Raw genomic sequence first — 16,540 nt, 5'->3', positions numbered from 1 at the left:
TTTAAATGGGCAGACTGAGAAAGACAACCACTTACTATGTAAGGGAACCCAATCTTGATCTTATGGTAGATACTTTGATAAACTCATCGTTGAAGTTCATACCTGATCTGGGGCTGGAGATTCAAACTCGGAGTCCTGTAAACTGTCAGAATCTCCCACCAGCCGTTTAGGAATCTCCCACCTTGGAATCTTCTCTCTACCCTGTAAGTAGAAGGGAAAGTGATTGCAGGAACAAAGACAGGACTTGGTTAAAGTTGCTCCAAATACAATACAATACAATACAAATTTATTTATTTGTCATTTGAGCCCCAGTGAGACTCAAACAAAATTTTGTTTCCACAGCCATACAAACAAAAACAATGTCCTACAGACATACACACAATTAAGTTCACACAAACATCCATCACAGTGAACCCACTGTGATGGAAGGCAAAAGTCTTTTCTCTCCCCTGCTCTCCATGTCTCTCCCGATGTCCAAGCCCCAGGCGGGCGATGATAAGTCCCACGGCCATTTTAGGCCGTGCCGGGCGGGCGATTTACGGCCCCGCTCCCGGTCTAGAAGTCTCGAAGTTGAAGCCCCCGGCGGGCGCTGTAATGTCCCACGGCCACGAAGCCGTGCCGGGTGATGTACTTCCCCGCTCCGGGTCGTTCCAAACCCCGCGACACGGGCTGGAGAAGTCGCATTGCGGGAGCTCCGGGAAGCGGTCTCTCTCTCCCCCCGGACCCGTGAGCTCCCGATGTCCCAGTCCACCGGACCTGCGGCTGCGTTGCTGGAGCCTCCGAGCCCCAGGAGTCCAGTCGCAGCAGCGAGTCACCACCGCTCCCCACGTTCCGAGGCCGGCCAGCCCCACGATGGTGAGTAGTCCGCAGCGCAGTCTCCCGAGCCCCCGGGTCGTTCAGGTTGGAGGCCGCTCCACGGTGCTAGGCCCCAACGACAACGGAGACCCGACAGGGAAAAGGTCGGGTCTCCCGGACAGGGAAGAGATTTTAAACGGTTTCCCCCTCCCCCCCCCGCCCCCCACATATACACATTTAAAAACCAGTATTTAAAAAACACCAAACACTACATTTAACTAGACATGTCTAACTTCACTTGCAGACTGTAATTCACTTGGGTGGGGGTGGTGTGAATAGAACAGAAATGTTTGTGGAGATGTGGTTTTCAGAGAGAGACAGAGAGAGAGAGACACAGAGAGAGAGGGAGACAGAGAGAGAGGGAGACAGAGAGAGAGAGACACAGAGAGACACAGAGAGAGAGACACACACACACACACACACACACACACACACGCACACACACGCACACACACGCACACACAACCTCTGCAACTCCAGTTGTTTTGGATTGTGCACTTCTTCGCAGTCGTAACATGTTCAAAGTTCCCTTCACCCTTTGCTGCGATAGCAAGTGCCGTGTTTGGCCCTCTGTTTCTTCACTGGAATTATCCTCTGAACCTCGACTGGCAACTCTTTGCTGTGTATCCTGCGAACATGAAGGAGGTTTAAAGCCTGGTGTATCGCTGTGCAGACTTTACAGAGTACAAAACAGGTCGACAGGTCTGAACAAGAACTAAGTGACTACCAGAAACTGAAATTCATTTTCTAATCCTTATTACAGGCATGAAGGCATACAGCTAAGAAACAGGCCCTTTGGCCCAAGTTGCCCACACCAACCAACATGTCCCATCTACACTAGTCCCACCTGCCTGCATTTGGCCCATATCCCTCCAAACCTATCGTTTCCATGCACATGCCCAAATGTTTTTTTAAACTTTGTGATAGTCCCTGCCTCAACCACCTTCTCAAGCAGCTCGTTCCATACACCCACCATCCTTTGTGTAAAACACTAGCCCCTCAGGTTCCTATTAAATCTTTTCTCCCTCACCTATTCTTAACAACAAGAGGCTCCAGCTCTAATAAAATCATTAGCGATCTACGGATGACTTCCAAATCGTCATCTAAACAATAGATAAATTGAGAATTAATCCACAGATTGATCAATCTGCAAGCAACATATCTGAAGTAAATGTGTACAAACTGAGTGGAAATGCAAGTCAGCAACTATGGACTCAAGCAACTGAATGATACACCCCTGCTGCTGTTGGCCATAAATTATGAATCAGAAGCACCAGACCACAACAATTAGGGGTACGGACTTACTTTCCCATTGGGCGTGGGGACCATGGAGCCACGCTCAACCTTCCTAGATAGGTGTCTTGTTTGTGTAGTTCTGAGGATAAAGGAAAAGACACTTCATTCCATGCATACACACTCCGGAATAAAACGGAGCACCAGCATTCATTCCCCAGATTTGGAAGGGAGGTTTATGGAAAAAGATTTTCACTGTTAGATTTTCATCTCTGGGATGTTCATGATCCACAAATAGTCTCATCATTTTTAATCCGCCACCTAGAATCACCAGGTCTCAAAAATAAATGGAAACTGAATGCAGAAATGCTTCACTGGATAGATTAGTAAAGAGTTATAAAGACACTACTCAATCTGGATGTTGTCTTGATAAGAATGTATCGCAAGAACTGGGCCCAGTCCTGGGAAAAGTTAATATCATCAAATTCATTGAATATATTAGTCAAGGGAAATTAGGTTACTGGGTCTTCCATGTTCAATGCAGCCCTGCAAGTTATCCAATTAGTCCCACATCCTACATTATTCCCCCCCCCCCCCCCCCCTCATAGTCCAAAAAAGCACAATTCCCTTTCCAATCCCCATTGCAAAATTCCACCAATTTTCTATGCAGTAGATACCATTTTAACATTTTACCCTTTAAAAATCCGTCTTGTTCTTTTGCCAGTTATCTTACTTCTGAAGATAAGACACAAAATGCTGGAGTAACTCAGCTGGACAGGCAGCATTTCTGGAGAGAAGGAATGGGTGACGTTTCGGGTCGAGAGCTTTCTTCTTCTCGGGTTTCTAACCTTCTGCCATTGGAAGTTTCTCCCATCTTTCTACCCACGTCCCTCGTAGATTTGGGCACCTTAATTAAATATTCCTTAACTTATTCTGTTTCAAGGGTAAAATTCCAGCTTCTTCAGGTCTACATAATTAGTTCCTCAAGCTGGTATAATTCCAACAATCTCCAGTGTTCCCTCTTTCAAGCATTGACATCCTAAAGCTTAGAGTTCACATTTGAACAATCCTTCCTCTGCATCTAACAAGTGATTTATAGTGTTTTTTTACTTCGGCAAGAACTTCTACTTCCTTGCTTTTACCGAGTGTGCCTCTTTGTAAAATCGAGATCTTTGAATGCTTTTGCAACAGTCCAAGTTAGACATTGTGAATCACTGACCACATTATAATTCTATCTCGATTCTGAAGCAATCCATTTCACCTGTATTTCCATAAAGCTTCTTATGCTGGCATTTATAACTGCCTATGTAATTCCATTCACCCATCTACACAGGTGCTGCAGTGTAGCGCGTTTGTAATCAATTTTACAGGCACTCCCTGACCTATGTAATAGGCGATGTATGTAAACTCGTCACACTAGGCAATCCCATTAGAAGAATAACCTGTGTTATTTTAACAGGAGGATGGTGAGGGTTTCCCATCTACATCATTGATAGAAAAGTGTCGCCCAGGATTGGTGCCACACTGGGAAGGTGAGTGAGAATGAGGGAGGCGGTGAGGGCAACTCCTGGCTGAGCCGCTGACAGCTTCCACAAGGTTCACCAGCTGCCTCCTTCTCCTTCAGTCGCCTCCATCCTCCCCCTTAGACACGTTGGACTCCCGGGGAGAAGGAGGGGGGAGCAGTGGAGTGGACAAAGCAATGGGAGACGGAGGAGGAGGCAGTGGAAAAGGGGGGGAGGGGAGCAAAGCGACGGCCGACAGGAAGAAGCAGCAGCTGGAGGGGAGGGAGCCCCATAGTGACTGAGCGCGTCCTGTCAGTAGCTGCGGCCTGATAAAAGCGCTGTTGGTCAAGCGCTACAACGTATGCCGCAACAACAGCAGTCAACCGGATGGGGCTGTAGCTGGTGAAGAAGGTCTCGCTGGTGCAGAACAGCAGTATCAACACCTAGTTTTATGGTGAAATGACACAAAGTGCTGAAATAACCGTGGGTCAGGCAGCATCTATGGAGAACATAGATAGGTGGCAATTCAGGTCTGGACCCTTTTCCAGTCATTTTGTGTATTAACCTGCATCTGCAGTTCTTTGTTTCTGTCTAGTCTTAAGGTGATTCCAACTTGCATAAAATCTGTCTTAATTAAGGGTTTGTGAAAAGTAACTTTTATGTAAGGTGGGAAGTGTCTGTGATTAGAAATGCCAACAAGAATTTAGAAAGGATAAGCCACAACTGAATGTATAGGAAAGAACGGCAAATGCTGATTTAAACTGAAGATAGACACAAAATGCTGGAATAACTCTGTAGGACAGGCAGCATCTCTGGAGAGAAGGAATGGGTGACATTTCGGGTCGAGACCCTTCGTCAGACTGATGGTCTGAGGAAGAGCCTCGACCCAAAACATCACCCATTCCTTCTCTCCAGAGATGCTGCCTATCCCATTGAGTTACTCCATCATTTTGTGTATATCTTGACTGAGTAATATATATATATATATATATATATATATATATATATATATATATATATACAAGAGCTACATTGTATTAAATTTGTGAATTATAGGGCAGTTGTTGGCATTCATCATCATCATCATCATCATCATCATCAAAAGACTCACCTCCTGCGCTTGCCTCCATTTGTGGGGGAGGGAGTTTGCCTCTGGGTGGAGACTATCTGGCAGTGGACAGTCCCCAGTAGCAGCATCAGGACCATGGGGTTGATGATTTCATTGACGTACAACATTGGACCTTGCAGGTAAAGGCCGATGGCAATCACTTAAAATAGAAACAAATTGTCGATGAAGGGCGTGTCGTCTTACACAAAGCTGCACATAAAATTACAACAGATAAGGACATGGTCCTGCGTTGACAGAACCTACCTTCCAAGAAGTAGAGCAGCAGAAGCCATGCGAAGATGCCTCGTGAGGTTACCTGGATCCACCACTGGCAGAAAAATGGAAAGAACAACACTCGTACTATCCCCTTCCGTGTTAAAGCCGTCCATGGACTTTCAGGTTTAGTTTTGACAAAGGTTGATCCTGGACGATGAACACAATTAGTTAAAACATCACAGCAGCTCTCAGAGGGAACAATAAAAACATACTAAAAGCTGATACATACAATAAAAACATACTAAAAGCTCGGCAACGGACTTGAACGAATACGCCACAGTCGTTACAGACTTCATAAAGAAATGTGTGGAGGACTGCATCCCTACAAAAACCTTCCGAGTGTTTCCCAATCAGAAACCTTGGATGAACTTTGAGATCCGCACTCTCCTGAAGTCCAGACACAGGGCATTCACCTCCGATGATACAGTGGCCTACATGAAGACCAGATACGACCTTGGTAAGGCCATCAGAAAGGCCAAAAGGGACTTCTGCTCCAAACTGGAGGACGAGACAGATGTTCGGCAGCTGTGGCTGGGTCTGAATGCAATCACCTCCTACAAGGCAAAACCAGGAGGCAGCTCGAATGCCGGTGTAACATCACTCCCTGACGAGCTCAATGCATTTTACGCACGCTTTGACAGGGAGAATACTGATGTGCCTTCCCGATCCCCCATTCGCTGCGATGGCATTTCAGTCTCAGTCACAGAGGCCGATGTCAGGAAATCCTTCAGAGGGGTGAACCCCCGAAAAGCACCTGGTCCTGATGGTATACCCGGCCGTGTTCTAAAAACCTGTGCGGACCAACTGGCGGGAGTTTTTACGGACATTTTCAATCTCTCACTTCTGAGGTCTGAGGTCCCCACCTGCTTTAAAAGGGCATCAATTATACCGGTGCCCAAGAAGAGTAAGGTGACATGCCTCAATGACTATCGACCAGTGGCACTAACGCCGGTGGTGATGAAGTGCTTTGAGAGGTTGATCATGGAGCAAATCAACTCCTACATCGACAAAAACCTGGACCCACTGCAGTTCGCGTACCGCCACAACAGATCAACGGTGGATGCGATCTCGCTGGCCCTCCACTCCGCACTGGACCACTTGGACAACAAAAACTCATATGTCAGGATGTTATTCATTGATTACAGCTCGGCATTTAACACAATCATCCCCTCCAAACTGGTTACCAAACTCGCAGAACTGGGTCTCTGCGCATCCCTCTGCAACTGGATCCTCGACTTCCTCGTCCACAGACCACAGTCTGTTCGTATTGGTGGAAATGTGTCAGCCTCAATAACAATCAGCACGGGAGCACCTCAAGGCTGCGTGCTCAGCCCCCTGCTGTACTCACTCTATACCCATGACTGCGTAGCGAACCACAGTGCGAACTCCATCATCAAGTTCGCTGACGACACCACTATTGTGGGGCGTATCACTGATGGGGATGAGTCAGAGTACAGAAGAGAGATCGAGCAACTGTCCATATGGTGCCAGCGCAATAACCTGGCCCTCAACACCAGCAAAACCAAGGAACTGATTGTGGACTTTGGAAGGAGTAGGAGGGGGACCCACAGCCCCATTTATATCAACGGGTCGATGGTTGAAAGGGTCAAGAGCTTCAAATTCCTGGGCGTGCACATCTCTGAAGATCTTTCCTGGTCCGAGAACACTAATGCAATCATCAAAAAAGCACATCAGCGCCTCTACTTCCTGAGAAGATTACGGAGAGTCGGATTGTCAAGGAAGACTCTCTCTAACTTCTACAGGTGCACAGTCGAGAGCATGCTGACCGGTTGCATCGTGGCTTGGTTCGGCAATTTGAGCGCCCTGGAAAGGAAAAGACTACAAAAAGTAGTAAACACTGCCCAGTCCATCATCGGCTCTGACCTTCCTTCCATCGAGGGGATCTATCGCAGTCGCTGCCTCAAAAAGGCTGGCAGTATCATGAAAGACCCACACCATCCTGGCCACACACTCATCTCCCTGCTACCTTCAGGTAGAAGGTACAGGAGCCTGAAGACTGCAACAACCAGGTTCAGGAATAGTTACTTCCCCTCAGCCATCAGGCTATTAAACCTGGCTCGGACAAAACTCTGATTATTACCAACCACTTTCTGTTATTTGCACTATCAGTTTATTTATTCATGTGTGTATATATTTATATCATGGTATATGGACACATTTATCTGTTTTGTAGTAAATGCCTACTATTTTCTGTGTGCTTAAGCAAAGCAAGAATTTCATTGTCCTATACAGGGACACATGACAATAAACTAACTTGAACTTGAACTTGAACTTGATAACAGCCAGGCATGGACATTTATAACATCAGAAAGAATTGAACATGCCAGGCTTTGCTTGCTTAAACAAAGATAGACACAAAATGCTGGGGTAACTCAGCGGGACAGGCAGCATCTCTGGAGAGAAGGAATGGGTGGCGTTTTGGGTCAAGACCCTTCTTCAGACCCATGCTGCCTGTCCTGCTGAGTTACTCCAGCTTTTTCTATCTATCTTCAGATTTAACCAGCATCTGCAGTTCCCCCCTAAACATTGCTTAAACAAAGCTTTGAAATTAGTATTAATAATGATTATTCACAGCTGTTTGACACAACTGTGTAGTTTACTGGACTGGTTTAGAGGACAGCTAAGAGTTAAGAATTAAATTATTGGTCCGGGGAAACAAGGAAGTTATAATTCCTTTGTTAAATGACATTACTGGGCATGGATTAGCTTGGGGAACTGGGATATTACAGTAATGGCCTCCCATTTATTCTAAGACTTTGGCCCCTGGTTCTGGACTCACCCAACATTGGGAACATTTTTCCTGCATCTAGATTGTCCAGTCCTTTTATAAGTCTCTATAAGATCCCCCCTCATCCTTCTAAACTCCAGTGAATACAAGCCCAGTCTTTTCAATCTTACCTCATATGACAGTCCCGCCATCCCAGGGATCAATCTTGTGCACTTCCTCAATCACAAGGATGTCCTTCCTCAAATTAGGAGACCAAAACTGTACGCAATACTCCAGATGTGGTCTCACCAGAGCCCTATACTTTATTTATTTATTCATTTGTGTTTTTTTTGTTAGGCATAACATTTTATTTCAGAGCGTTCCCACTCTTTTAGCCCATAGCAAGAGGTTACAACAATACACTTAATGTAGCAACTTGTGTTTTTTTTTAATGTAAGGTTTTCGAAACCTCTATAGTTAATAAGTTAAATAAAATGTTTGTCCATAAATAATTATTCTACGAAACTAATGCATCCACAACACTGTAATAAGATCTGCTCGGTAATTCTAGAGAATATACTTTCACAACAGAGTGCAGTTTTTCGTTTTTTTTAAAAAATGTACAATTATTTTCCTTGGAAATTCTGAAGAGCGATCATTTGGGCCAAATACAGGGAAACAAGACTTGCCCAGTGTGCCAACTTGTTCGGCAGAGTCAATGTGGGCCTGTTTCCATGCTATATAACGCAGCCGCCCGACTCATCACCCACACCAAACCCTGGCATCACATCACTCCAGTCCTCAAACAACTTCACTGGCTTCCCATCTCCCACCGGATCACCTACAAAATCCTTATCCTCACCTACAAAGCCCTCCACCATCTGGCCCCCCCATATCTCACTGACCTCCTCGCCCCCTACCAACCCTCACGGTCCCTCAGATCCACATCAGCCGGTCTCCTCTCCATCCACAAGTCCAACCTCCGCAGTTTTGGGGACAGAGCCTTCTCCAGGGCAGCTCCCAGGCTCTGGAACTCCCTCCCCCAACTGATCCGCAATTCCGTGTCCCTCACCATCTTCCAGTCCCACCTCAAGACCCATCTCTTCACCTCTGCCTATCCTTAGCCCCACGTCCCCCTCCCTTTTCATCTGTGCATTAATTGCCTCATATTGTGCTTTGAATTGAATTCTGTCTTTACTATGTGTACTAGTCATGTCTCTACTATTTATTTCATTCCCCTTACATGTTTTTCCTCTACCTGCTAAATCTTTGTAAGGTGTCCTTGAGACTATTGAAAGGCGCCCATAAATAAAATTTATTATTATTATTATTATTATTATATAAAGCTCGACAATTCTACTGAGTCAATTGCATTTTTGGCTATCGTTTCACAGTACTGACACTGGCTTTTCATTTAAATAACTGTGGAGGCCAAGTCAGTAGTTATTTTTAAGGCAAGATTGACAAATTCTTGATTAGAACGGGTGTCAAAGGTTATGGGGCGAAGGCAGGAAAATGGGATTAGGAGGATTAGGATCCGCTGATTGAATGGCGGAGTAATAATAATAATAATAATGGATGGGATTTATATAGCGCCTTTCTAATACTCAAGGCGCTTGAATAGACTCAATGGGCCGAATGGCCTAATTCTACTCCTATAACTTGTGAACTGAATTTAAATTTCCTGACTGCCTGCTGGTATTTGTATGTTCCTTTAGTTTATCAGACAGAGGGAGGCTAAAGAAAATTACTGGGGACAACATCCTTGGCACTCACCTCTTACAAGGTCAACATCAATCAGGTCAGACTTTATTCGGCCAGTTTTTTTTGGTTTACTTCGCAGACCCTGTAATGAAGCAAACAATTCTGGTGAATTTCAAAATCTCATCGGTGCCTGCAATACTGAATGAGCTGCCAGGAAACAGTGACTTGTTGTGTTATATTCGCACCGAGCCCCTGGTGTGTCAACTTGGAGATTGCCAGCTGCTATGACTAAACCAATCGAGAAACAATGCAATTAAATTTTGTTAGGGGAGTTCACCAGTACACATCACTCCGCAAGATTGACTTTTATAGTTCCCATTCACCAAAGAAAGTCACCATTGATTTTATTGTGATCATTGGGAGACTAAAGTGTGCCAAGAAATCTCATTCAGAATTATTTGCTACTTTTTAGTAACGACTTGTATTTGTACACACTTTAAATCTGTAGTTCAAATAGCTATGTTTGGAAACATACACAATTTGAATGCTCATACAATCAGGATTCCCATTGAAATTCATCACAAGCTTCCAGGTTGTGAATTTTCGTGTGCTGCCATACCCTACACATTGGAGAAATACAATATATAAATAATTCATAATTGTTTTACATATTTCTATATAAACGATAATTACATTAAAATATCAGGTGTACAAAAGAAACACTGTTAAATGGTGACTACGTTTGCTGACTGCAATTCAAATAAATCTGTACTTCAATTAAATCAACTGAGGTGAAAAGCCATTGATCCCTGCAATGTTAACTGATTATCTCACCACAGATGCTGCCTGGCCTGCTGAGTGTCCAAACATCACTGCTTTCATTTCAGATTTACAACATCTGCAGTCTTTTGCTCTTCTAACGCTATGCTCTAAATGGGATTTCGTCTGGAGACCACCTTTTGCAGTATTTCCCGCAGAATCTCAAGCAAAATTGTACACCCATGGTGCAAGCAGTTGGGATCACATTTATCCCTGGAGGATTTTAAAGGAACTGAGGAGCATACTTCAAGAGGAAATCCAGAGGGCAAAAGGGGAGCATGAGGTAGCGTTGGTGGATACGATTAAGGGGAATCCAAAGCAATTTTGTGTATATTAAGGGTAATATATAAAACAAGGGTAACTAGGGAACGAATAGGCCCCCTCCAGTCAGTCAGTTTAGTTTATTGTCAGGTGTACCGAGGTGCAGTGAAAAGCTTTTGTGACGTGCTAACCAGTCAGCAGAAAGACAATACATGATTACAATCGAGCCATTTACAGTGTATCGATACATAAGGGAATAACATTTAGTGCATAGTAAAGCTAGCAAAGTCCGATCAAGAATAGTCCGAGGGTGACCAAAATGGTAGATAATAGTTCAAGATGCTCTCTGGTTGTGGTAGGATGATTCTGTTGCCTGATAACAGCTTTGAAGAAACTGTCCCTGAATCCACTTCTATACCTTTTGCCTGACGGGAGAGGGGAGAAGATGGAGTGGCCATGGTGCGATTCGTCCTTGATTATGCTGCTGGCCTTGCCGAGGCTGTCATCTATGTGAGGATGTGCAAATCACAGGTTTGTACTTGCCAAAGAGTGCAAACACTGACCATTGCCAACAAATTCTGGTCCATGGAAATCCAATTGTTAATGATTTTACTTCAGGCTTTCATTTAAAATTCCTGGAAAAGGTCCCTGCAGCCAGAAATCTACCAGTCAGGTTTAACTATAGCAGCAGCTGATTCTTAGAATTGCCAGTCCTCTCTCTTGGTATTGACAACACTGCAGTTATCAATGGGAACTAGCTCACATTTTCCAATGCATGCATCACAAATGCTGACCTTGGTACCTTGCAACATTCTATTTAAGGTTTTACAAAGAACCCAAACCATTTCTCACAACCAGGAATGCCATCTATTCAAATATTCATGTTTCATCAAGGCTTTGAGAGCAGGAACATTTTATCAGACTGTTATTCCCACCTTAATCTCCTTCTGCTCAATCGACTTTTCCCAGATTTGTTGATCGTAAGCTCCAATCTGAAACACAGCAAGTTATTTGGTGAAAGGTCTCACCGTTCTTTTTGTTATCGCAACGGTACTTTCAGACTTGTCGATCTAATACCATACTTACAATAATTCAAAGGAAAAGCTCCAAATACAAAGATTAGAGGGAGCAAGCTAGTGCACGAGTACGCAAGCCAGCATATCAATGAACGGATCTGTACATTTGTTTGTTTGTGAGAGAAAATTAGGATATAAAAGTGAAATTTCTTGAATCGTGTCTGGAGTGAAATCTTGTCCAACCAGAGGACCACTGTGGTTTTTATTACATAGCCATCACCATCACTTGATTAAATTAATAATTGCAAAACTAGCCACATACATGTTTTGACCGGACTGATCTAGCACTGAATAGGTTCAAAGAAGCTGTAACCATCAGGAAATGGTGAACAAGTGATCTTATATCTAAAATAGAGAAAACCGAAGGAACCCTGGTTTGCGTGATGGTCTGGGCTGCGTCCACAATTCCCTGCTATTTCTTGCGCTCTTCGATGAAGCTGTTCCCAAACCATGCTGTGATGCACCCGATAAAATGTTTCCTACGGTGCATCTGTAGAAGTTGGTGAGAATTGTTGGGAACATACCGAACTTCAAGGCGTCAAGGTAGTTTATTGTCAAATGTACCAATTAAGGTACAGTGAAATCCGAACAAGCCTTCTGAGGAAATGCTTGGTGGGCATTCTTGACCATTGCTTCAATATGGGTGGTCCAGGACAAATTGCTGGTGATATTTACTCCTCGGAACCTGAACTATCTCTACCTCGGTGCTGTCAATGCAAACTGGGGCATGTAGGAGAACTGCAGTGGGTCAAGGATGCTTGGTAGACTGATTTAATGTGTTCCACAACTAGCTTCTCAAAGCATTTCATTATGGCGGATGTCAAGGCCACTGGTCGATAGTTGTTCAGGCAGGAGATCTTGTTTTTCAAAAGGTGTCAGATAAGAAGAGAAAGTGTAGTGAAATGTAAAGCCAGTGGAAGGGATATGGGTGGAAGGGGACAGTGGGGATGGGAAAGATGGGAGATAAAAGGGAAATGGAGGACTTGGGGATAGGAGACGACTTCATAAAGGAGGGAAAAGAGGGTGTCAAGAAATAGTCTGTGAGGTTGAGTAAGATAGTTGTAAAGTTGAACCACTGGCATCTCTCTCACCAATATCGCTTTTATTGTCTCCATCACAGGGGAAAGACATCTACCTCTACGACCCCCCCAGCCACTTTGCTTCTTGCAGGAACACCATCTCTTAAGGGCCTGTCCCACTAACGCGACCTTTACAGGTGACTGCCGGCACCCGTGGTAGGTTGCCAAAATTTTCAACATATTGAAAATTCAGCGGTGACCAGAAAGACGCGACGTCTCTTTGGAGACCTCTCACGACCATAGACCTCTCACGGCCATACAGGCTGCATGGTCGTGAGAAGTCATCCGTGACATGTCGCCAGTGGTCGCCTGTATGGTCGTGAGAGGTCACGTCTTCCCAACCCCACACATTTGCATAGAGAATGTATTTAAAAAACATTTGGACAGGTGCATGGGTAGGAAAGGTTTAGAAGGATATGGGTCAAACCTGCAGGCATGTGGCATAGTGTAGATGGACAACTTGGTCGGCATGGCAAGTTGGGCTGAAGGGCCCGTTTCCATGCTGTATGACTACGCCCTCCCCAATGAATGACTGTATGACCGCTCCCCTCCGTGGTTCACTCATCCCTCCCCACCAGCACACCGCATCCCCAGGTAAACCCCTAAAACCGCAGGAGATATAACACCTGTCCCTGCACCCCCTCTCTCACTTCCTTCAGCAGTCCTTCCAAGTGAGGCAGCTGTTCACAGGCACCTCTTCAAACCTTGTCTATTACATCTACTGCTCCCTATGTGGCCTCCTTTACATCAGAGATCAAGTGTAGACTAGGCCGAAGTTTTGCCGAACACTTGCGCTCCATCCGCCAAGGCATGCTGGATCTCCTGGTTGCTAACCACTGTAACTGTCCTTTGATCCCCACACCGATCTTTCTGTACTTGGTTTCTTCCATTGTTGGTGAGAGGTCACAAGCAAACCATAGGAACATTAGCCATTATTCCAGTTCAGTAGCTCACAACCCAACGGTATTAACATTGAATTCCGTAACCTCTCCAGCCCCCTCGTTCCCATGCCTCCCCCACCCCAGTGCACACCAATCTCTCACCACATCCCAACCACAGTCACCTCGCTCCTTTTCCCTTCTTCCACACATTCATTTCCCATCTTCAAGACATTTTCCTTTCATTTCCCCGTCTTTCCTTTCCCCTGTCCCCTTCCATATCCAGAAGATAAGGCACAAAATGCTGGAGTAACTCAGCCGGGACAGGCTGCATCTCTGGATAGAAGGAATGGGTGATGTTTCGGGTCCAGACCCTTCTTCAATCTGAATAACTCCAACATTTTGTGTCTATCTTCAATGTAAACCAGCATCTGCAGTTCCTTCCCACACCTTCCATATCCAGATTTACAATTCCTCCTCTTTTATCCTAATCCGACAACCTTTTGTCTCCTTTTCACCTCCAGCCTTTGTCACTCACTGCACCTGTCTATCATTAACCCCCCCCCCCCCCCTCACCTTTATTCACCTAACACTTCCCAGATTTTGTACCACCCCGGCTCTTTTTTCCAGCTTTCTCTCCTCCCCCCTCCCCCACTCGTATCTGTCTGAAGAAGGATCCTGACCCAAATCATCTGACAATTTCCTCCACCACCATTGCCTGACCTGCTGAGTTCCTCCAGCACTTTGTTTTTTGCTCAAGATTCCAGTATCTGCAGTTTCTTGTATCTCCACTCATTCCAAATTAATGCAACACATTTGCAGGAGGAAATTATGACCTCACTGAACATTTGGAACATACAGGTTAGGTGCATTGAAGGGAAACGTTGCTAAGCACTCGGGAGGGAAAGAAAAATAAGAAAATATTGGTCGATCAAGAGGAAATAGACAGGAAGGAGACACGCGAGGAGCATAAACAGCAGATTATGTTTGTTGATCCAAAGGGTTGATGCTGTGCTGCAAGTTCCATCAACGCCCATTTACTGCTTGTACTGGGTGTGATAGGTTGTGCACATACCTTCCTCTGGTACCAAGTTATGGCGTCTCTTGCTTTCAAGGCCATCTGTCGTTCATCTTACCTAGATACAAATATACAAATAAAGTTGATGCAATTTAGGGCTCGGCGTGTAACTGGCGTGATTCCAATAATGGTCAAACAAGGTCCCACATGAAAATTACACATGGTCCAGCAGCGAAACAAGGTACTTTGTGCCACTTGAAAATCTTCCCAATCCATCTCCTAAAATCCACCCCACAAACCTTGCTGCCCTCTACCTACCCCTGCTCCCCTATTTCCCCACCACTGTAACCCCCCCCCCACCACCACCTTTAGACACATCACCAGAATCCCACTTCTTCACCCACCAGAACAACTTCTCTCCCCTTATCCCCCCTTCTGCAACAAAACACATCCTCCCCCACCCACCAGCAAAGATACTAGAGGAGCTCCTCTATAATATTTGCCCACCAGAGACCTCTCCCATTCTTCTCCCCGCCAGAAGCCCCCTCCCATTCTCCTCCACACCAGAACATTCCTCATCTTCTTCCGTCCACCAGACTCCCCCCCCTTCTTCACCCCTCACCTCAATCTCTCCCCTTCTTCACCCCTCACCTCAATCTCCCCCCTTCTTCACCCCTCACCTCAATCTCCCCCCTTCTTCACCCCTCACCTCAATCTCCCCTCCTTCTTCACCCCTCACCTCAATCTCTCCCCTTCTTCACCCCTCACCTCAATCTCCCCTCCTTCTTCACCCCTCACCTCAATCTCTCCCCTTCTTCACCCTCCACCAGAACCCACCTCCCTTCTCTCCGACCACCAGGATCCTCCTTCTCCCCCTCACCTGAGCCCTTCTTTCCTTCACCTCCCCGAGCCAGAATCCTCCCTCCCCTCAACACCGTCCAGCCCGACCCACCCTTTCATCCGGAATCACAACCATTCACCCCATCCATCCATCCCTCCCTCCCAACAGACCACTTGCTCCTCCATCTCCTCTCCTCCACCTCCTCTCCCTCCTCCACCCGCCATGAACCCTCCGGGAGGGGAGGGCCCTCCCTCCCTCCTCTCCACCGTGCGGCCTGGTGGGGAGCGGGAAGCCGCGGCCCCGCACTCACCTACTGCCGCCGCCGCCTCCCTGCGACCAGGCACCGGGCCGCGCGGGGGGGGGGGGGGGAGAACAGGGAGGAGTCCAGACAGGGCCGCGAGGCGGGGAGGAAGGAGGGAGCGAGGCCGGGCCGGGGTGAGTGGAGAAGCCGGGCCGCTTGTTGGAGAGAGCGGGGCCGCACAGCCCGCTACACGGGAGGAAGACGCGGCCTCTCCTCATCAATATTAACGTCGCACCCTTATACAACACCCATGAATAGTAATCTTTCTAAATACTTAACGAGACGCCGCCTCCTGGAGCGCTCGCAGTTGTGTTTAAAGAACCAGGAATCCGCTCAACAAATTGCTGCGTGAGACCAGATTGGTTTTAACCGTTTAAAACACCGTGATGTGAGCGTTAAATGTATAAGTTCAGGCGCAGAAAAGTTGGCCACGTAACTACATTCACTGGCTTTAGGGTCATTGAGTTGGACACCATGGAAACAGGCTCTCCGGCCCACTACATCTAAACCATTCATCCCACTTGCCGGTATTAATCCCATATTCCTTTATTCCTTCTCATTCAAGTACGTGTCCCGATGCCTCTTAAATATTGTCATTGCTCCTGCCTCCACTATCTCTTCTGGCAGCTCCTGGTGTGAAACATTTAGCCCTCAGATCCCCTTTAAACCTCCCTTCTCTTATTCCTATGTTCTCTAGTTTGGGGCAGCCTGTTAGACACTATTTATCCTTCCTCACTCTCAGTCTGAAGAGGGGTCTCAACCCGAAACATCACCTATTAATTTTCTTCTGTTCCGCTGAGTTACTCCAGCCTCTTGTGTCTATCTTCGGTGTAAGCCAGCATCAACAGTTCCTTACCACAC

The 16,540-nt window shown here is 46.1% G+C and overlaps 1 protein-coding gene across 3 annotated transcripts in view; it reads right to left on the bottom strand.

The window, feature by feature from the left end:
- Window positions 1–15,979, bottom strand: part of phtf1 (putative homeodomain transcription factor 1) — a 39,028-nt gene extending 23,049 nt beyond the window's left edge. For 2 of the 3 annotated variants that reach the window (XR_004415555.1, XM_033042302.1), the window contains exons 1-9: window positions 15,689–15,979; window positions 14,595–14,655; window positions 11,422–11,478; window positions 9,479–9,548; window positions 4,963–5,121; window positions 4,702–4,858; window positions 2,161–2,230; window positions 1,322–1,483; window positions 103–201 (exon numbers count right to left, since the gene is read on the bottom strand). Coding sequence is in view for 2 of the 3 variants with exons in the window: in XM_033042302.1 (XP_032898193.1) it covers window positions 103–201; window positions 1,322–1,483; window positions 2,161–2,230; window positions 4,702–4,858; window positions 4,963–5,121; window positions 9,479–9,548; window positions 11,422–11,478; window positions 14,595–14,639 (819 nt within the window). In the remaining variant the exon portion in view is untranslated. Of the gene's footprint in view, window positions 1–102; window positions 202–1,321; window positions 1,484–2,160; window positions 2,231–4,701; window positions 4,859–4,962; window positions 5,122–9,478; window positions 9,549–9,960; window positions 10,027–11,421; window positions 11,479–14,594; window positions 14,656–15,688 lie in introns of those variants that run through there. The other variant, XM_033042303.1, reaches the window with a different exon arrangement.
- Window positions 15,980–16,540: the final 561 nt, after the last annotated feature.

The sequence above is a fragment of the Amblyraja radiata genome, chromosome 24 (assembly GCF_010909765.2).
Source record: "Amblyraja radiata isolate CabotCenter1 chromosome 24, sAmbRad1.1.pri, whole genome shotgun sequence".
NCBI lineage: Eukaryota > Metazoa > Chordata > Chondrichthyes > Rajiformes > Rajidae > Amblyraja > Amblyraja radiata.
Note: the sequence above shows the minus strand (reverse complement) of the source record. Positions and strands in the feature narration are given on the sequence as shown.